Source organism: Epargyreus clarus, unplaced genomic scaffold, assembly GCF_041222505.1.
Source record: "Epargyreus clarus isolate Ecla_fem2 unplaced genomic scaffold, WU_Ecla_fem_2.2 ptg000032l, whole genome shotgun sequence".
In the NCBI taxonomy this organism is placed as follows: Eukaryota; Metazoa; Arthropoda; class Insecta; order Lepidoptera; family Hesperiidae; genus Epargyreus; species Epargyreus clarus.
Window position 1 is genome coordinate 10,891,770 of NW_027332237.1, and position 23,175 is coordinate 10,914,944.

General features: G+C 35.7%; 1 protein-coding gene across 1 annotated transcript in view; it reads right to left on the reverse strand.

Moving 5' to 3' along the window:
• Positions 1-328: 328 nt before the first annotated feature.
• Positions 329-23,175, reverse strand: part of dmrt99B (doublesex-Mab related 99B) — a 40,945-nt gene continuing 18,098 nt past the window's right edge. The window contains exon 4 of the mRNA XM_073090413.1: positions 329-1,114. Coding sequence (XP_072946514.1) covers positions 360-1,114 — 755 coding nt within the window. The 3' untranslated portion in view covers positions 329-359. The remainder of the gene's footprint in view (positions 1,115-23,175) is intronic.

Consider the following 23,175-nt stretch of genomic DNA (forward strand, 5'->3'; position numbering starts at 1 on the left):
CCTTCATCATGTGCCTAGACCCGGCCTCCCCGATTTACTGGATTTCCTTGTAAAACGTCAAGGTACTCAGCATAATACTAAGTATTGAGTAGCCACCAACTTTAATTGTCCTCCTAGATTTATATGTTATAACCAAAGAACAATTCTTTCGATTTGGTAGAGTTTTTAGTAGTTTCGATTACAGTTTATTTTACATAATTATTCTTATTAATCTTTATTGTAAACTTTCGGTAGCCCAATTTCCCCGAGTTTTGGGAAAATACCTTTACTCCTCAGTGTCACATAATCTTGCATAAATCTAGGGGAAAACGGTTAACGGCACGGCAACATTGGCTACACAGTACCGTCTACTTGTACCATTAATCAGAGAACCCATCGTTGTTCGTATTGTCAGACGTCGGAGATGTCCCTGGAGACGGTACCTGGAGCTGCCTTCCATACATCAGCTCGGAAGGTGGTAGAAACGATGATAAGTACTCCGGAGGCGGTCGGATCACTGTTGGTAGGTACCCAGTACCACTGTACGGCGGGGTCAAGAATCTTCTTGATGGGGAGAACTTGAAACTCTGGTTGGAAAGTGGCGAAAACGCTGACTTCGACTGGTAGTTCTGGAGGTACGGTGACTCTGGCGTCATGTATGAGGACTCAGCGCCATTGATCATCATCTCCATCGCAGCCACAACGTCTCCCTTGCAGCGAGTTAAAATCGCTTCGATCTCCTGCCGACTGCGGCGCGGGAAGACCTTGATGAGGACGTCCACTGGTGACTTCTGGTACGGCGCTGGATCTTCCGGAATCGCTTCAGGGATATGCGCGTCCGGTTTCCTCTCCCGTCGGTACTTGTATTTGTAATCTGGATTCTCCCATTTCTCCTCATCTTCCTTTTTGACCATATCGTCACTTCTTTGTTCTTTCATCGAGAGGTTTTCTGGAGTGAGAGATATTTCTGACTGGTCCTCTAGTTCTTCTTCGACGTTCAGCTCGTGGTCTGATGGGGATCGGGGCGGCGGGGTGGTGAGGGGAGGGGTGGTCGCGGGCGTCTTCGGGTCCTGGGGTGTTTCTGTTGGCGGCGATGGGCTCGAGCAGACTTCAGTGATGCGTGCTCGTTTCTGAACTGTGGAAAAGAGGATATTGTTAAATAGCGAATCATTATTAAAGGAAAAAAGTCACTGTTTAAAAATATAGATAATGACTTTCCCACGATTTGAAGAATCCAAGAAAACCTTATATGTTAAAATTCTTCAAGCCGTTTGGGCTGCAGGGCATGCCAAAGAATCAAACATAACAACATTAATATGCTGGATAAATATTACCAAGAATAGTCAGGTAAAAAAAAATAAGTCATACGTTGTTTCGTTGAAATAAAAATATGAAAATTGTTTAGATCCGACATGATGTTTGTTTTATAATAGAATAATTGTAAAGTTGCACGTAAGATAGCCAGACCAGTACGGTTTTACGGGAAGGTAGGTACTACACCTACTTCTACCTTGAAGCAGTTCCTGCGATTCGGTAGAAGGTGAATGCCTGACTATTCCCTAAAAACATATGTGATTCAAATAGAATCATTGTTCTTTGTGGAATTCATTGCAAATGTCCATGGGCGAAAGTGACTACTTACCATTAAGTGGACTGCACGTTTATTTACTACTTCAATTCTAACAAATAACAAAAGGGCAAACCGCTTTGTCATTTTAATAACCATTTAAAACGAAAACAATTATTTATTTACCGCAAAATAAATTCAAGACCCATTATTTTTTGTTCGCCAATTACCAGCGCACTTGTAACTTGTTTTAAAACAAATTCCCCCAAAAGAATTTCTTTGAAACACTTTTCATTTAAAAGCTCCGTGTAAAAATAAATCAAAAGTACATTCTGTGAGCGCAGCACTCGAGAAATCAAAATAATACAGTCGAAAACAAAAGTGCGAACGGGGATTGAAATAAAAGGCGTGGCGGTGTCGCTCTTACACGTGCGTGCTTGCTAGTCGTTTGTAAGATTGTACGTTATTATACATTTGAATTTTAAAGTATTTATAATTCGACAGTTAAAAATTTCTTTGTGGAGAATTCTCTGCTCAAAGATTGTTCCTTACGATGCATTTAATTATTTAAATTAGTCAGTTTAGAATTTGTTTCTACTAAACTCTGTTGTCTTTTTATTTTTGTATTTATTTCTATCACTTTTATGAGATGACTAAAGATGCTTTGACTAAGCACCACATGTAGGTACCTACACAAACTTATTTCACCGTTAATACTATTTAAAATGTATTTATTATACAAGTTAAGTAATATAAAAAAACTTCAAACAATGACGGGATTTTGTAACAAGGCTAACGTCAGTGGTAACAACCATTTTGTAACAATCGTAACAATGAGGCTGAAACAAGCGAGCTGGTGCAGAAGTACTGTCGCGCTAACAATTGTGTGAACAATTAGAAAGGGCACAAATAACAAACAAGCACTTCATCTGGTGGTAACAGTATTTTATGAGCTTCTGTAATTAACCCTAAATAATATTAGTCTCACTTGACGTCGGCTACTGACGCTTTGGTACTCAGAATGAAGTTAAAAATAAGAGGTAAATGTCTGCCTTTTTGCAAAATACTCGTATACACTAAAACAGAACGCTTACACTATTATAATATACACTACAAAACGTACATAAAACGCCAAACAATAACATGAATCCGAGACAAAGCCGAAGCCAGGCAGTGGTAACAGCCATTTTCTAACAATCGTAACAATGCGGCTGAAACAGGCGAGCCGGTGCAGAAGTACTGTCGCGCTAACAATTGTGCGAGCAATTAGAAAGCGCTCGGTTTCAGTGGCGTGTGCGAATTTAATGGTCGATGTTATTGTTTTTTTAAGGGGAGGGGAGGCAGCCTCGTTTATGAATTCGATTACAATTTGATCGTGTGAGTAGTTTTATACTTGTTTATTGGATTGTACAACGTATTAGTGAGGTTAATTCGTGAATGATTTAGCGGTTGGATTTAGTGGGCGCGTATTAACGTTTAACCGTTAAAGTTCGGTTTATGTATGTTTAATTTATGGCGAGTATTTACTGCGTATGTTATGTACTTTTATGCTGAGTTTTTATACAACATTTTTTTTATTCTTAAATATATCCTTATTGAAAATAAAATTGTTAAAATGCTATCAATTAATTATATTGACGACCCGCGCGGCAGAACGGTTTCCATACCAGACTGATAAGCAAGTGCCAAGTTCTCTTTTTTATAACATAGGAGTAACAGACGAGCATGCAGTCCTACTGATGGTAAGTGGCTATTGCCGTCCATGGACATCTGTAATATACCCCAGATAGGATTACATATTCCTACCTGAGGTCGGCCATATATGCGCCGAGGACTAAGCTGGAACGCCTCGGAAAAGTATGTCTTCCTTACCACACCCTTCAAAACGGAACCTATTAGGTGTGGCGGTGGTGCCGCCGGAGTTGAACCACAAAGGGTTCTACCAGCTTCTAGTTCGATTCCTGGATATCTGCCTAAATAATTAATTACGATTTCTATTTTGGGTCTGAGTGTTTGTACATGACGGATGTATCATGGACACACAAAATGTATTACAAAAAACCTAAACATATAAAATGAATTTCAAAATACATTATTTTGACCGGAACTCAAACCTAAAACTAAAGCCAAAGAGAGCCTGCGCCCAGCAGTGGGACAATAACGAGTTTCGTATGGTGTCGGCTCATATGTTAAGTATATAAATATCTATGGGCGGCAGTGACCACTTAGCATCAAGGGCTGCATACCCTTTCGCGTCTACTTAAAAATACTTAATCTTTTGTTAATAAAAATCGAAATTAAAGGTTGCTCGGTTGAACCAAACCTTTGTACTTTCAAGAGTAATTCAAACTGATCAAAGGGCTAAAAGAAACACAACCTTAACTGAATACAGAGACTATAATGATTAAGATGAAATCAAAACTACTAACAAATGATTGTAAGAACCATTGAGCAGACAGCATTAAGTGAACCAATTCAATAAACACAAAGATTCCTTTGAAAAACCCAAAAGAAAACCAAAAAACTTTGGTCTTTAAAACACGCCCTCGCGGCCGCACGCCTTATTTCATTTAAATACGATATACGTATTTAAATACAAACATTTCGTGTACAATGATATAGGCAACGTAAAGTATAAGTTGATTTTTAAGTTTTCTAAGTACATAATTATCAATCCATTACTGTTATACTACAGGGCATGGGTCTCCTCTCAGAATGAGAAGGATTAGGCCATAGTCCACCGCGCTGGACAATTCTGTACATAAGTAACTTTAACTAATTTTAAAATAACTACTTTTTAAGTTTCTCATAAACTAGATTCTTTTGAAAAGATGTTCTATAATTTTGGAATCGATTAACGGATTGAACCACTTATATCTAGTAAGAGGTTATGCAATATGGTTAAATCCTACTTCAAAAAATGTAGGGATCCTACGTAAATATAAAAATATAAAGTAATTACCTCTGGGATTTTATTAATCTTTAATACTTTATATGGTCAACTGAAAGTATTTTCGTAAGAAAGATATAAAATGTAAAAAGAAAAAGAAAGTGTTTTGTAAATGCAAAATACCACAAATTTGAATTAAATGACGTAAATGTTTGTAATGTACAATCATCAATTGTAATTTATTTATTTATTTGTAATGCACGTCCCTAAAACAAAAAAAATAGGAGGACAATAAATTTATTTAAAAACAAAATTGTACTTCATTTTAGCAAATAAATAGTATAAATAAGAAACAATATCGTTATTTGTACAAGAGAGATGGAATTCACTCGGCTGTTACTGCATCTGCTTGCAAACGATGCTTGTATGATTTTGTACCATTGTACCTACGATTGTACCATTGTTTCGTGTTGGGGGTGTTCATAATACCGGTTATTTTAATATTGTACCGGCCTTTTATTTAGTTATAATGCAGTACAATGCTTGTTTGCATGAAGGGTTGATTTTTTGGCCAAATGCTTTGTTGTATAGATATGTAATTTTGAGTAATTGAAAGAAATTGGTATATTATATCCCATGTATTAAAATGGTAATTTATAAATTATTTTTAAGGGAACCCTGCCCATGGACATGTAACAATTCCGGCCACAGATTCATTGCCCCTCCTGTACCCTTACCATGAGTTTTTACGTTTTGACATATATGACTGTTTTGGTATTTGTTTACGTATTTGCCCATACAAATTCCAATCAGCGCCCCTAGCGGATTGTATCAGAACTAGTGTCAGTAACGTAATATTAAATGTCTAAATTGACAAAATGGCGTTTTATGTTTTGTTTCTCTTTTTTGCGAACATGTGAGGCAGACAAAAAGACTTGACCACTTACTTATTGTTACGTTTACTCTGTCTACAGAAACAAACGGAACAGAATAATGGATTGAGTAAACGTAACGCAAAATTGTGGGATGTTTTGAAAAGTCATGGTAAGGGTACTGAAGACAAACATGGTAACTCATATGTAGCACTCGGCATCCACTTCTTTCCACTTTAATGCAAGAACAGCTTCATACTAGAAATAGATGCGGTATCCAATAATATTTTTCTCCATTTTAAAACAAATGTAGACTTGCGTGTTTATTTACTTCTACGTCTGTATATTATGTTATTCCACTGTGACAAAATCGTATTTATTCTACCATGAAATCAAAAACTCGCTAAACACTCAAAATAAACTAAACGCTTCAAAACAACTGTTTCTATCCACTATTTCATACGAGTATACAAAATTCGTACTCCATTCGCCTATAACTTTTGCCGGAAAATGATAAAACTATACACAATAATAAATTGGGGTTCATTCTGTCTGTGATTTTAACATAACTGCCATTTTGAAACTTATTAATTTACTAACTGTGCCCCGTGGTTTCACCCGGGTTTAAAAAATCAGGGGCACAGCTAGCTCTAAACTATTAGGCTAAGTTACTCCCTATTACATCAGCTACCTGCCAATAAAAGTCCCGTCAAAATCGGTCCAGCCATTTCAGAGATTAGCCAGAACAAACAGACAGACAGACAAAAATTGTAAAAAATGTTATTTAGGTGTATGTACCGTATGTATATTCATGTAGTATAACTTTATTTATATCTACTACTACTACTACTATCTACCAGCGTAGTGGTTTGTATCCTAATAGGTACTTTTCATTGGAAAAACCCCGACAACTTAGGAACACTAATGGATTAAAGATGACGACAGTAGGTAATGAAATTTGTTTGATATTTTCTAAGACACCAAAATAAAAATCTGTATGTGTAGGTAAAACAACTTTAATGGTTTAATCTTAAAAAAATCTAAATTGATTTAGACAAAGCGTAGATATAGGAATTGATTTTAATTTTACGCCAAAATTAGAATTTTCTCTTTTGCTGTTATTCTTTCATCCCATACAATTTGAAAGATCGAGTCTTTTGGTTTACATCTTAGTGCTAAGTTAGAATACCTTAATTATGCATCTCCCACTCCCTTCAAACCAGAATAGCATCGCTACACTACTGCTATAAGGTAGAAGTCGTGGCGGCGGTGCTACCGAAGTCGAAATACAAAGAGATCTACAACTGCGGCAATACTGGCAGAGATTTATGTACATAAGAGCAGATGGATTGCAAAATCATTCATCAACGACTACAGATATTAATTTGAGAAATAAAGATTCGTTTTAAAAAGCCATCAGCCATGTAAACTCCTCACGGGCCAGTGTTAAGCGATGATTTATTCTTCTGTTAGTGGCATCGGCTTTTTGTCTGAATTAAACCCGCATTGTATTGTGAGGAATTGAATTAAATCAATATCAAGTTTTGATGGTGGTAAATTTTGTGGTTTGACTCCGGCAGCCACCGCTACACGTATTTCTGCCTAATAACAGCAGTGTTTAGCGCTGCTGTGTTCTGGTTTGAAGGGTGTGGTAAGAAAGAGATGCTTTTCCGATGCATTCCAGCTTAGTCCTTAGTAGCGGCGCATCTGTGGCCGACCTCAGGTAGTAATCTAATCTTTTCCGGGGTTGATTACAGATGTCCATCGGCGGCAATACCCACTTACCACTAGTCTGACTGCATGCTCGTCTGCTACTGCTATATTATACTCGTATGAGAAGTTTTTTCTCAAATACACATGCATAAATCCAAAATATTCCTGTGACTTGAAATAACCATTTCCTACGTTTCAAAAAGCCACTCATCACTGCTACTGGCGTTGCGTTGTACCGAATGGCGAAATAGGACAATGAAAACAATGATAGTGATGTACTGCGAACTGAGAGTGACGCGGCAGTTCATAGTTCACACGTCATAGTGTGTACACAATAGCAGTCAGTAGGACTACCATGAGTTTACAAAAGTATTACTCGCTAGCGACTGCGTAAAATAAATGTATGAAAAATTGTACAGCGCCTCTGGTGGTTACTCGTAGAACTAAAATCCGTAGTGACGTAACTCGATACGTAAAAAACCTATCGAAATCAAATCGCTAGCGAATGTCATTATGATCTATTGCCATACAAATTCGGTCCCATGAGTCATTAATTTGACAGACGTTGTCAAGAAATACCGTAACGATAGTAGTTATGTTATTCACTAGCAAAATGACAATAGTTTTCTATTTACCATTTCTATAGTGGCGTTTCTATGCCAACTCCTGGTAATGCTACAGAACTTTCATATGAAGACACAATAAAAAGTAATATTAATAATTCAAGCACTTGAAATATCATTTTGTTTTAAGTTTAAGTAGCACATAAGGATGTCGCTGTTGGACATCTATATAATATGTCTAAAGACCTAAGATCGGCCACAGTTGGGTGGCAAAGAAACCCAGGTGACAAGGTAATTCTTCTTTTAGATAAATAGCTTTTCCTTAATTTATGCCGTATCACAAGGCAGGAGTACTTGCAATATAGCAGAAATAGGTAAATGACCCAATTGGACGTGGTCACTATACTGGTTCGATTGGCGGCGAAACAGATTTCTAAATTATAAATTGAGATTTCTATTTGAGTTTGGGTATTTGTGTATTCATCTTTGTGTGTGCATCCTTGTATAATCCGCGCTAAACTGCTAGTCAGCTCTGAAGTTGTTTCGAGCAGGTGTAGTCATACAATTTGCTATGGCGACGCGACTCATTTCTATAGTAGAGCGGTCTAGCAGTTTGGCGCGGACAATAACTCCATGACTGTACAAAGCGTCTGTCTTCTACCATTAAGATATCTCTCTCCATATTTAGGTATAGATTTTCAATTATTACAAAGGTATAATTCAAGTGCCTAAAATGTCTGATAGTTACTGAATGGGTTTTAGCATAATGGCGGATTTTGCTCACAATGGAGACAATGGGGAATAGTGATGTACTGCGGAGCGCTGTGGACGTCATTAGTGTTAATAGTTCACAACACGCAGTGTGTACAGTGTACCTATATTACACTATATTAAATATTGTATTTGATTTAATTCGCCTACTTACCTTAAAGACTGTGTGATAGTCACATTAGTATTTGTAGTTCACGAATTACGTATGTGTACACTGCTGTGCACAAAAATACCTTTGTACCATTTAAATGCAATTAATTGACTAAAATAATGGTGGTGATTATAAGTATTCATTGGATTTAGAATTTTATATAGATTTGATTTTATTAGGCTCCCTATTGTTAAATAAATATTGTAGAGTCAAATTTAAACTATGACATTGACTTTATTCAAGTCAAGTTTCTTAAAATTTTCGTTTCGGAAATTTCTTTAAAATCATCACTTTTATTGTGGGTTATTTAATTAATTTTAAGAGTAAAATTTGTAGATTTGTATTCGAAATCTTTGTAATTAAAAAGTACACAATCGTATTATTTAATTTCCAATTAAATAATACGATTATCGTATTATTTTATTTCGTAATATAAAATATAAATACTACTGTTATACAGTAAAAACGTCCAATACAACTACTAAAATTGGATTACCGAAATAAAATGTAACCACAGTAAAATATGTCCAATACAACAACAGAAATTGGACTGGATTGCAGAATAATGCCGTAATCTATATATATAAAAGCGAAAAGATACTCACGTTCAAAACGTATTAATCAAGGTTTTGACTAAACTGCTGAAGCTACAATCATGAAATTTGAAACATAGCTTCATTTTATAATGTAGATGCGCACTAAGAACGGATTTTTTGATATTCTACCGTTAAGGGGGTTAAATGGGGGTTGAAAGTTAGTATGAAAGTCCGTCAGTTTTAAAGCAAACTGGATGAAAATTGGTATTTAGCTTTCTGATTTAAAGTAATAAAAATCTAATCTAAGGGTTTTTCCAAAATCAACCCTTAAGGTGGTTAAATAGGGGTTGACAGCTTTTTTTTAATTTTTCCATTTTGGAAGCCAGCACTATGAAAGTTAGCCATTGCTTTACTGGTAAGATATAATAGAACTTTAGTTCTACCGTTTTTGGAAAATCAACCCCTATGTGGGTAAAATAAGGGTTGTAAGTTTGTATGGAATTCCCTCAGTTTTGATGAAAACTCTATGAAAATCGGTATTTGGGTTTTCGATTAAAAATAATTAAATACTTATTTCGCCATTTTTGGAAAATCAACCCTTAAGTTGGTAAAATAAGGGTTGACAGCTTATTTTAAAATTTGCCAATTTGAAAGCTAGCACTATGAAAGTTAGCCATTGCTCTACTGGTAAGATATAGTGGAACTTTAATTGTACCGTTTTTGTAAAATCAACCCTTATGTGGGTTAAATAAGGGTTGTAAGTTTGTATGAAAGTCGTCCAGTTTTGATGTGAACTGTATGAAAATCGGTATTTGGGTTTTCGATAGAAAATAATTAAATACCTATTTCATTGTTTTTGGAAAATCAACCCTTAAGTTCATAAAATAAGGGTTGACAGCTTATTTAAAAATTTGCTAATTTGAAAGCTAGCACTATGAAAGTTAGCCATTGCTCTACTGGTAAGATATAGTGGAAATTTAATTGTACCGTTTTTGGAAAATCAACCCTTATGTGGGTTAAATAAGGGTTGTAAGTTTGTATGAAAGTCGTCCAGTTTTGATGTAAACTGTATGAAAATCGGTATTTGGGTGTTCGATAGAAAATAATTAAATACCTATTTCATCATTTTTGGAAAATCAACCCTTAAGTTGGTAAAATAAGGGTTCACAGCTTATTTTAAAATTTGTCAATTTGAAAGCCAGCACTATGAAAGTTAGTCATTGCCTTACTGGTTAGATATAGTGGAACTTTAATTCTACCGTCTTTGGAAAATCAACCCTAATGTGGGTTAAATAGGGGTTGAAAGTTTGTTGGGAAGTCCGCAGATTTTGAAACAAAGTCTATGAAACTTGGTATTCAGCTCTCTGATTGAAAATAATAGAACACCTATTTTACCGTTTTTGGAAAATCAACCCTTAAGTTCGATTAATAGGGAATATAAATTTATTTTAAAATCCGTTAATTTGGAAACAAGGATTATAAAAATAGCATTTATCTTTCTGGTTCAATATAATAGAGCTTCTTTAACACAGTTTATGGAAAATCTACCCTTAAGAAGGTAAAATAGGGGTGGAAATTTCGTTTAGAAGTCCGCGGCTTTTTAAGCAAAGTCTATGAAAATTGTTATTTGGCTTTCTGATTCAAAATACTAGGACACCTATTTCACAATTTTTGGAAAATCAACCCTTAAGGTTGTTTAATAGGGGATGGAATTTTATTTTTATATTCGTTTATTTGGAAACAAGGAAGGTAATAGTAGGATTTAACTTTCTGGTACGGAATAATAGATCTTCTCTAACAACGTTTATGGAAAATCTACCCGTAAGAGGATAAAATAGGGGTAGAAACTCCGTTTAGGATTTCGTAGATTTTAGAGCAAATACTATGTAATTTAGTATTCTGCTTTCTGATTGAAAATAATAGAACACCTATTTCACCGTTTTTGAAAATTTTACCCTTAAGGACGTTTAATAGGGGATGGAACTTTATTTTAAAAACCGTTAATTTGGAAGCAAGGACTGTAAAAAATGGTAATTGACTTTCTGGTTGGGAATTATAGAACTTTTTTAACACCATTTATGGAAAATCTACCCTTAAGAGGGTATAATAGGGGTAGAAACTTCGTTTAGAAGTCCGCAGATTTTGAAGCAAAGTCTATGTAAGTTTACCAACTTTCAAAGACTTTGCTTCAAAATCTATTTTGCTTTCTGGTTGTAAATAATATATCACTTATTTTTCCATTTTTGAAAATCAACCCTTAAGGTCGTTAAATAGGGGTTGGAACTTTATTTTATAATCCGTTAATTTGGAAGCAACCACTATGAAAAATTATCATTAGACTCAATAAAGCATCTGAGTCACTGTTTTTTTAGATCAACCCTTAAGACGGCTATAAAAGGGTGTACGCATTATGCCTTTCTGTTTACACATCTGTTTCAGCATTTTTAGCAACTCAACAATCAACCCCATTGGGTACTATTAGTAAAGAAAGTTTCTATAAAAACCGTTATTGAAGTTACTTCCTTTGGCGTGTCTGAAAAAAGAACATAGAAGAAAAAAGCAGAGAAGTTTAGTGTAGGGCGAAATTCCACGGGCCGACGTAACATATATTTTTAACATGGGAATGTATTGCGCGTGCTTAAGTGCCGAACAGCGGTTTTTTTAAGGTTCCGTACCTAAAGGATAAAAACGGAACCCTATTACTAAGACTTCGCTGTCTGTCCGTTTGTCCATGTGTCACAGGGCTCTATCTCTGGAACTGTAATAGATAGACATTTGAAATTCTTACAGAGGATGCATAACTGTGGCCGCTATAACAAATAATAAAAATAAAAAGTTGAATACAAAAAGGGGTCCCCATACAATACAAACTGCTATTCGATATTTTTCCAACTAACTTTTGAACCGTTAAAGGTAGACAGTTCAAATTTTCACAATGTGTGTACTTTAATGGCTGCTGCAATATTAAATACCAGAAATTTAAAAAAATAAAATTTTGGTTGTACGGAACCCTCCAGGTGCGGGTTTGATTTGCACTTGGCCAATTATTAGTAACGCGCAGACCCGCGGGCCACAAGGGAATGTCGCGGGCCACACACCACCCGTGGGTGTCGGGTCGACCGTTGGTGTTGAATATTATCTTTCAGAAATTTGTTGATAAAGTATCTATTGATGCATATGTACATAGGAATGTTTTTGAATCTCTACTAAGGAGGTAATATGTATGTATCCGGCAATCTTTTAAGTTCGAAGTTAAAAACGTGAAATTTCAGATAACGTCTTTTCAGACAAATACACGACAACGTTGAAGGGGTGCAAATTTCATATATGATAATACGTAAGTTTATTCAATTTAGCCTACATTTTGGTATACTGATTAGGTACATCGCAACTACTTTGGACACACTGCGTGCCAACATTTTGTCCTGCCGTGGGGTATGGTTGTGGTGGGTATGCGTGGATTAGTGATGGTGATGTGGTAGATACATAGACCTTGGATTAAAATTTTGGGCTAGAACAGGGCTACAGTATCCCCTGCCTGTCGTACGAGACTAAAGGGGGACTTCTGGAGTTGCGGGCGGCAAGAATGGGAGCTCTAACCGCCCAGCCAGAGACCCTGGAAAGAACCGCTGTATGTAAGGCCCCATACAACATGGACGGTTCCTATGGAATAGTGTAAATAATAATTATTGTATCTTACATAAAACTTATATTTTAAATAAAGTTTCATTACAGTCCACTAATTAGAGTTTTTGTGTATGTTTCTGAAGAAAGCTTGACCAATTTAGGTACACAGTGACGAAAAAAAAGCTTTTATTAATTAAATATTAATGCTACTTTATCGTTAAAATTGTTAGGTACAATTTTACGATTACAGTTATTTGTATGTCAATATTGTTTTACGCGGGCGAAGCCGCGGTTTCTGCTAGTACACAATAGAGACAATGGAACGTAGTGATGTACTGCCGAGTGTCGCGGACGCCGTTAGTATTCATAGTTCCCGCCACGCAGTGTGTACTGTGTACTTGTTTGGTGCCGGGCCAACGGCGTGTACCCAACGTGATAAATTTTAGAGGACACAATGGAATAACTGTACACAACACTTAAATTCAGTTGCTGTTTTGTACGAAAGCGGAAAATATTAAGAGTGAAATAATGTTCGATGTTCTTATGAAAATTTCAACATTGAGTAGGTATGAATGATGCCTTATTTATTTTGTTTTTTTGTAAAGTTAAAGTAACACATGTACTTTCAGACAACACGATGGTGAGTGATCCTAGCCGTGCATGGATATCTATCTAAAGTCTAAGGTTAAGTGAGAATAGATAGACTAGATTTAAAGATTTATTTCAGATTTTAAAGATTTTTTAAGCAAAAACAGTTTTAAAAATGTTATTGTCGTAAACAGCGGCAATAGTATAAACTTAGACGCCATAATTCACACACGTTACATTAATTTTAATATGCTCATAACTTTGAAAAATCAGTGGTTGACCTGGGACTCGAATCTCGGACCCGCTAATTGTGAGTACGACTTTCAGCCATAACGCTATCAACGCCCATCTTAAATCACCTACAGAACCCTAATTTGAAAAAAACCTTCCCACTTCAGAAGCTACAAAAAAAATCATCTAAATATTTTCCACATTTTCATCCACATTAAATAACTGTGAAGCAAAAATTGCTTTAAACAAAAAACAAAAGCAATCCCAGGAGTCGGGAACAAACGGGAATTTATGAAGTCTTAATTACTTTAACTGAATGGTGGCTTCACTAATTAGCGGCTACTGATTTACAAGCGGAGTCGGGGGGCGAAGCTAACGAGGGTCAACTTTATGGGAATTTCGAAATAGAAAGTCCGACATGACATTTTTTTTAATAGAATTAACAGAGAGAAGTAGCTAATGTCGCCCATGGACATCTGTCAACCCCAGATAACATTAGATTCCTACCTGATGTCGGCCACGGATACATCACTATCCTTGAGTTCTAAGCTGGAATCGTAAAAGTATGATTCTTACCAAACTCTTCAAACCAGACCACAGCATCGCATAACACTGCAGTTATTAGGGAGAAATAAATGTGACAAAGGTACCTGGATGTGTTTTCGAGATTTTCAAATAATTTACATGGATCGTGGTTAGAGCAAAACTGTGATGGCAGGAGAATCCGTTGACAAGCAAGGAAGCAACCAAATCCTATAGGAACTGGGTTGACATATCGGTAATAGGAACTTAAAACCGCATATCGTGAATATTCGGTACATGTTAAAATGTCTCGATTTCACGATATTATTAGTTTAAAATTTTATAAAAAAAAGACACTTAAACGTGTTATTTTATTGATATCGTTTTTGAAAGGTGCATACCAAATCTGAATATATTTATTCTACAAAGGTCCGTTTCTATGTGGACAAATACCCCAAAAAAGGAAAATTGAACTATTGCCATCCCTTTCACACACTCACAGGACCCGCGGTCAAGCTCAAAGTTTTGAAAACACTTTATTTTTGTTTACCTTTTTTGAAACGTATAGCCGGTTGAATTTAGTCTGTTAACTAATTGGGGTCTCAAAACTTAGTGGGTTTGTTTAATTTAGTTTTATGTAGTTTTTTTATAGAAGTAGCATACGACCATGAAGTCCACCCTTACCATGAGTTTTCACATCCCAAAATTTTACGTTACGTTTACTCAATCCATTATTCTGTTCGGTTTGCTTCAGTAGACTGAGTAAACGTAACAATAAGTAAGTGCTCAAGTGACGATGAACTTTTTTTCTCCCTCACATGTTCGCAAAAAAGAGAGACAAAACATAAAGCGCCATTTTGTCAATTTAGACATTTAATATTACGACACTATACTTCTGATACAATCCGCTAGGGGCGCTGATTGGAATTTGTATGGGCAAATACGTAAACAAATACCAAAACAGTCATATTTGTCTAAACGTAAAAACTCTACAGGGACAGGAAAACTAAGGATACAGGTTCTACGTGAAGTCATATTTATTTGTTTTTGTTTTTTTTTATTCATTGTAATTAATTATATTTGAAACCATTTATATTATCATATAATAACTTCATATTTAGAAACCATAAATTATTTTCGTAACAGGCAGAAAAAATAAAAATTAATAATCGAAATAATTACGATACCCGCCGAACAATATAACAAAAGTAATTCGCGATTCGATTTCAAATCAAACCTATTAAAAGTCACTGAAACGCGGGGGCGAATTTAATAAAGGCCCGAATATTTCCGAATTAACCCCCGACCCAAGTGATTAGCAATACTGACAATACCACCCCGAGCGCCGTGCCAATTGTTCACAACACCTATTCACCAAGCACTGCCCTAGCTTGAAGCACCAAAGTTCAAAATACACTATTAAAATAGAATTTTCGAACCGACAAACTTTGAAACGGCGGGTGGTAACAATAAACGCAATTGTTTACGACGCCTATTATTAAAGCCGTTATGCGATTTCAAACTTTGCGTTTTAACGCTAGAGCTTGGTTTCGCGTTTGGCGTTTCGTTCGGGGCTGTACATTCGATTGAGGAATTAGTATTCTATTGCATTGCAATCATACGGCTTACGACAGGGTTGCTATTAATCAAATTTTATTTGATATCCCTTATTTATTGCTGTGTGTGGTTGGCACGTAATAGCCTATTGTCTGTTTTATTTTAAAATTGTATCGGAATTTTTGGTAATTTGTTAATAAGTGCGCTGGCGGTGTTCCTTATTCTTATTATTTCATTTGCAGCAATATGTTTATAAAAACGCGTGTTAAAAATAATATGGTACCAAATTGTGAAAGTTTTCTAGTAACTTTCTTTTATGTGTTTCATATTTCATATCGTTTAAAGGGATCTTGGATATATTAATAATAGGTAATTTTAATGTAGAAAAAATCCGTGAAATGGATGTGATGGGAGAGTGATTATTGCTAACGGGATTTTTTAACATGTTATGCTTTTTAAATTATAATGTTGTGGTTGTAGATTCTATTATTTTACCATGAAGAAATCATTCAAACGCAGTTATTAATTAATAATAATCATTAATAGAATGTAAAATTTATAAATAATTTAAAACCATCCTAACTTTTTAAAACATTTTAAAAATTAATTTTAAAATTTAAAAAGAGCCAGCCCTGCGTAACAGAGTTGCACTAAATTAAATTACGCGAGTGTATTTAATATACGGCGGTGAATACAGCCATTGTGTGCGCGAACATCCAATAAATATATTGTACGCGTATATCCACGTATTGTTGCCCAACTAATAAATATTAAAACGAATACTGTACTCGACTGTACTTGTATTCACTGTCATCGAAAATAAATAAAAATGCGGATAAATACTGTTGTCGTTAATGTATTGTCATTTGTTATTATTGAATTTGTCTCAGAATAAATACTGTACTCGATTGTACTGTATTAAAATTGTATTGTATTTATTGACAAATGTTTTATTTACTTAAGATACGAGTACTGTCATTTAAATACTACTACAACTTACAGTAAATGAAATAAATACTGTAGTCATGTCTGCAGCGACGATTGATGATTACAGAATTTGTTTATTGTGTATGAATAATTTTTTGTCATAATTAAAATAATTTTAGTGCCTGTACTTACGCTTTTATTGACTTATTTATAAATATAAGTGGAAATAATTAAAATATCGACGTTGTGTGGTTCATAAATAAATCTAAATATATATAACTCAAAGGTGACTGACTGACATAGTGATCTATCAACGAACAGCTCAAACCACTGGACGGATCGGGCTGAAATTTGGCATGCAGGTAGATGTTATGACGTAGGCATCCGCTATGAAAGGATTTTGATCAATTCTACCCCAAGGGGATAAATAGGGGATGAAAGTTTGTATAAATCTTCTTAGTTATTAATATTATAAAGCTCGTGTTGGATAATTTTCAAAATTAATAATGACATGTTCGTAAAAAATCACGTCCGCGGTCACCAAAAGTCACAGCAAAGATTCTAATAATTTAAAAATTCCTTAAACACCGGTTTTTAATAATCAACCTATCAATGGACAACCAGAAAGATATAAATTTTAATAATTACATTTTTATAAGTACGTTTAAAGTGTCATGCACTTAGTAATGGCTGTTATTCTGTTTTTACAAGCAGACACTTCAATTTTCTATATAGATAACTGAACATGGTTTTGTTTTGATCTCGACAGATAATACTAAACTGATCTGGACGGAGCCGTGCAGCGGGCACCTACAGGGGTTGATATTGTTACGACCCCTCGAACTCACCCCTTCGTAGTTTACTAACAAGCTTAAATAGAGAGCAAATAATGTTAGGAAAATAGTCACTTTGAAAAGACAAATAATTCTAAAATTAAAAACCAGTTGTTTAATTAAATTTGAATAATCCATGTGAATGTAATGTATTGTAACATAAAAAAAATCCTAATGTTTTTGCTAAGAATAGAACAAATAAAAAATATTTTTTCTAAGAATAAAACAGTAGGTAAATGACCATGCAGTGCTCCTCATTGAGTCATTGATACTCGTGGATTTCTATAACCAACTCTAGTTTTATCTGAGGCCAATATCTGATCTCAAATGAAATCTAAATCAATCAATCAAATGAAATAAAGGTTAAAAAAATTAAAATTAGTTATGTGATGTTAACCAATTTGTACTTGGCCAGCGCAGTGGACTATAACCTAATCCTTTGCATTCTGAGATGAGACCCCTGCGCAGCAGTGGGACAGTAATGGGTTCTTAAGGATGATAGTATAGAATATATTTCCTTTCACATAACAATAGACCACTAACCAATACATTAACCGAAGGACTAATTCAAATTGTCAAATGTTCGAATGCAGTCAGGTTTACACATAGATTAGTAAAGATTACTCAATCCTAATAAGAAAATGACACCAGTATTGAGAATTGAAATAGTTGCGTAAAAAAGTTTTCCCCGTCTCCGTGATAAAATGTCCGTAAAATATTAGAAATATTATTTATTTACTATGTAAATTACGCAGTATTAGTTATTTATTCGTAAATATTCCCTAAAAATGTATTTTATTTGTCAAGAATTCAAAAAAATAACTGACAAATCAGCCTTTTACAGCTTCATTCAATTTCAAGGCGGCGAAGTATCTTTACTAATCTATGAGTATAAAAAACATCCTTATTTAGCACAATATAAAAAGGAGCGATACATAAACATGTTTACACCGATCTCCCCCACCCTCCACATGTAGCAAGCTGATCCCAGTTTAATCAAAATAGAAATCAAAAAGAAAAACTCAAGGCAAGTGAAAATTTAATAAAAACTTAAGAAGCCGTGCAAGACGTGGTATCGCCTTACGCACAAATCAAATCGACGCTGTGTATCAGTTACACGCGAAAAAAGGGAAAAAATTGTGACAATAGTGCCTATGGAAGTGGCTTTGGCAGGAGTAGAGGTTTGAGCGTACCTGTTGGTGTGTTTTGAGCGGAGTTTGACTGAAGCAATCATTGTTGCAGTGATAGCCTAGTGGTTAAGAAACTCGGCTTCTTGATTGAGGGGTCTGAGTTTCAAATCGCAGGCATGCACCTCTGATTTTTCAAGCTTATGTGTATCGAAGTGTATTACAAATTAATTATTACTTGCTTCAACGGTGAAGAAAAACATCGTGAAGAAATTTGAACACCTGAGAAATCGTTAAAAAATATTTTAAAGGTATGTGTCTACCAATTCGCACTTGGCGTGCGTGGTGGACTAAGGCCTAATTTATCTGATTCTGAGAACCATGCCCAGTAGTAGACAGTAATGGGTTGATGATGAGGATGATGAATCATTGTGATCTAAACGTAGATATTTTTTTAAATTATAATCTTATAAAACAATAACAGAAACATTGTGTATTCTACATCAAGAACAACAAAGTATTTTTCAATTTCTTGTAACTGTAGAATTATAATTGATAAAAAAGTGTTTTTTTTTTAAATGAAGCTACAATTTTATAATAATGTCTGTATTAAGATAGGATAATGCCGCGAGATTACGACAATTCACAGTAGATATTTATAGCAGATATTTTGTAGCACTTTTCGTAGCGCTTCTACGGTAATTCATAGAATTGCTAGAAAACCGTATTAATTTCGAAATAAGATTTTGTAGGAAATATCTATACATAAAATACTACTTTCCTATATTTGAGGTGTCATTTAAAGAATCATTTTAAGTCATTTTGAAGGAAACTAGTATGTAGTCGACCTGCTGTAAGGCTGCTGACGCCCATGGACATGTGTAATCAAGCCCAGATAAGATTAGACTTCTGATCTTATCAGTTTACAGATTTACTTAACCTGAGGAGTAACTTGGAAGGCCTCGGATAAGTAAATCTCCCTTAATATCTTTTAAACCGGGACATGGCATTTGACAACGTTGTTATTGAACAGAAATTGCCGACCCGCGTGGCGGAGCGGTCACCATACCGGTCTGACGTGCAGAGGGTCCTGGGTTCGATCCCCGGCCAGACAGACATCTAAATGATGAATTTAGATTTCTGTTTCTGGGTCTGGGTGTTTTGCGTGTTTGTCTATGTGTGTCCATGGCACCCACTACACAGGGAATCCTAATGTGGGGCAGTGAGTGTAGAATGCGTTAGAATGCGTTATTTCTAACGCATTTCATAACGGTGCTGTGGTGTCGTCTCCAGCAAGAGGTTTACCACCTTCAATCAGCTGCTATTTAATTTATATAGATACTAATGTCTCATCTAGCCGCTATTATCTAACACCAAACATATCAAACACAGCTCGCCCCTCGGCGTCGTCGATTACTAAACCATTAACCTCACCGAAATACGAGTGCACTGGAGTGCCCTTCAACAAATAGACAGACCCTTACAAACTAAAACCAACCCTATCCACAACGTATCCAGACCTTTTTCAATTAAATGTACATCCGCAAAAGGTTCAAATGATACTGATATTATGTATCGTAGTATTGACAATATAAAGGTGATTTTTGAATGGTAAACGTTAGAAGATGTTGAAGAAGGATCTCAATTGAGTTTTTTATTACTGGTCAGTTGGATTCAATGAGATTTTTTGCCAAGTTGTTAAAGCGAAGAGCTCATTATTATGAACTCAGTAATTCAATACATTCCGTTGTCGGATCCTTGAGTGTTTTCTTTTCAATTCTTTTTCATTGATAACTCGGGATATCTTTTACATTGCAATATATTTATGTATACATTTTGAGGTCTATTATCCTTGAATAATGTTTGGAGAAAAAAAAATTGCCAAAATTGGAGGCGAAAGTAAACTTATTATGACTGAATTAAATCTGCACCAGTTTTTCATACAAGGTTTTTAATATTTCTCGACAGATTCGTAAGTTAAAAAATTCTAAGTCTATCTTTATTATGTATATGTTATAGTCAAAGTCCGATACACAGTCTCTTCGCGGAAGGACTGGTTTATCCTAGGTTTGGCCAAAGCCATCAGGCAATCCCCGAAATACATTTCAATTTCGCCCTTTGCCTGAAGTATTTTTAGTCAAACCCAGGAGCTCCTAACTTTTCAGTCAAACGTCGAAAGTAAATTATTCTGTTTCGGTTTTGGCCTAGTCAATCCTAGAAGCGACTGCGAAACTCGGTCAAACGTTGATCTGAACAGGTTCATAATGTCTCTCGCGGTGTTCCGACCGATTGTTTTGTCATTTCATGTTCGTTCATTGAGCGTGCGGGCGTGTAATTGTGGTTAGGTTAGGTTAGCGTAAGCTGACCAATCAGGTGTCAGAACTGGCAGAGTTAAGCGGTTCTTAAGACTTGAAAGCTGCTTAAATGATAAAATGCTTCCAAATATACGAAGATAAGACACTTCATACCTATATCGGAGTTTGACTCGTCAAACCCCGATTTAATAAAATTGTGTTTTGACGTTTGCCTGACCAAATTAGTCTCTCCCAGGTTTGACGAAAATTGTTTAGTCAAAGGCCGAAAATTTACATTTGTTTGGGCTTTGACTAAGTCATTCAGTCTGACCTGAGGATTGACCAGTCCAACCTAGGAGCGCCGGAGCTTCGGAGTTTGCCTATAACATATACACGTAATATTATTATTAGAAGTATCACGATTAGATATTAATCATCACTTGCTTAAAACCGTACAGGTTCGTGTAGAGTATCGTGAGGAAACCTACATACCTGAGAAATCTAAGTTTTCAAAGGTATGTGTTGAAGTCTACCAATACTTGGCCAGTGCGGTCGACTATGGCCTAATTCTTTTCATGCTGAGCCCCGTGCCCAGCAACTCTCCCGTGCCCAGCAGTGGGAGAGTACTGGGTCGATGAAAAAAAAAATCTCAAAACAGCAGAATTTATGATGTTCTAAGGTTAGTTATGGTTAGGTTATGTCTATCTTTTTAGTTTAAGGTATTTAAATGTAGTCAACGAGAAATCCACTGATATTAGGGTGAGAGTCCATGACTGCATAAGTAAATTCCATGGAATATGACTCCACCTGAAGATAGTAGTTGCTTCCATACTTTTGTACCCTTACCATGAGTTTTCAAAACATCCCACAATTTTACGTCACGTTTACTCAATCCATTATTCTGTCCCGTTTGCTTCAGTAGACTGAGAAAACGTAACAATATGTGCTCAAGTATTTTTGCCTGCCTCACATGTTCACACTTGCAAGTTCGCAAAAAAGAGAGACAAAACATAAAGCGCCATTTTCTCAATTTAGACATTTAATGTTACGTTACTGACACTATAGTTCTGATACAATCCGCTATGGGCGCTGATTGGAATTTGTATGAGCAAATACGTAAACAAATACCTAAACAGTCTTATTTATCAAAACGTAAGAACTCATGGTAAGGGTACAGAGAACTAAATTGGGTATATTCAAGACTACGGTGGAGCTTTGCGTTGAACTGCTGCATCATTCTAGTATATAAAGCAGAAATAGGTGCATTACCATCATACTTAAACCAAAAGCGAATATTTCGAGCCAATTTGCAAATTATTTTGAAGCACACAACGTTTTATTTTGTTTAATTAAGTAGTTATCGAATCGCATTTATTTTTCAGATTCGTTTACAATTTAATAAAAAAATCGAATTCAATTCAATCGGAATCGCTTGTGAAACGTAAATCGATTTCTGTGGTTTACTGCAACTTGATTTTGCATTAATTAGTGGTAATACAGGACGAATCGAGAGCCGGAATATATCCAAGTGAATTGACCGCTAAATAATTCAGAAAATATGCAAAACTTTATCAAAAGCGATCCTCGCCCTCGAGTCCCATTGAGCTACCTTTAACGACTATTTTCTACAATGAAACTGGTTGCATCCCACGCTAAGAGATGAGATGGAAGATCCTCTAACCCTAAGAGGGAGCAGGTTAAACATACATCGTAAGTGCCACTTGAAATGAATGGTCGCATTCGAGAGGGACGCAGATATACTAACGGCTGGTGAGTGAAAGGGATGGAAGAGTTAGTCGCCAAGTGCTTGAGCTCGGATGCGATACTTGAAGGGAAAAGATCAAAATATTTGCTGTAAGATACCTCGTGCTTAACTACTCGGATTGAAGGTTTGTAAAGGGTTGGTTTACTTTTGATCGTTTTCGTAGCGTTTTTGTTAAAAATTGCTAAGTTATTTTATCGGTGTTAATATCATATCCATAATATCTAATTATGTAAGTAAATTGTAAGTAGTTCAGAAAGTATGCCATATTAAGGTCACAAGTATTTTACCTACCCAGTTAAATTCCGTGTTAGCGTTTTATAGACTTTTTTTTTTATAATATAAGAGTAGCAGACGAGCATGCAGTCCACCTGATGGTAAGTGGCTACTGCCGCCCATGGACAACCCCAGATAGGATTAGATATTCCTACCTGAGGTCGGCCACACATGCGCCGCTACCCCTGAGGACTAAGCTGGAACGCCTCGGAAAAGTCTGTCTCCCTTACCACACCCTTCAAACCGGAACACAGCAGCGCCTAACACTGCTGTTATTAGGTAGAAATAGGTATAGGAATTAGAGGGTAGTTTAAGAATTACCCACGTAAAGAAGTAGAATTTTAGTAATTTACCTTCTCTCCCACTTGTCAGCGGAAGTAACCAGCAAA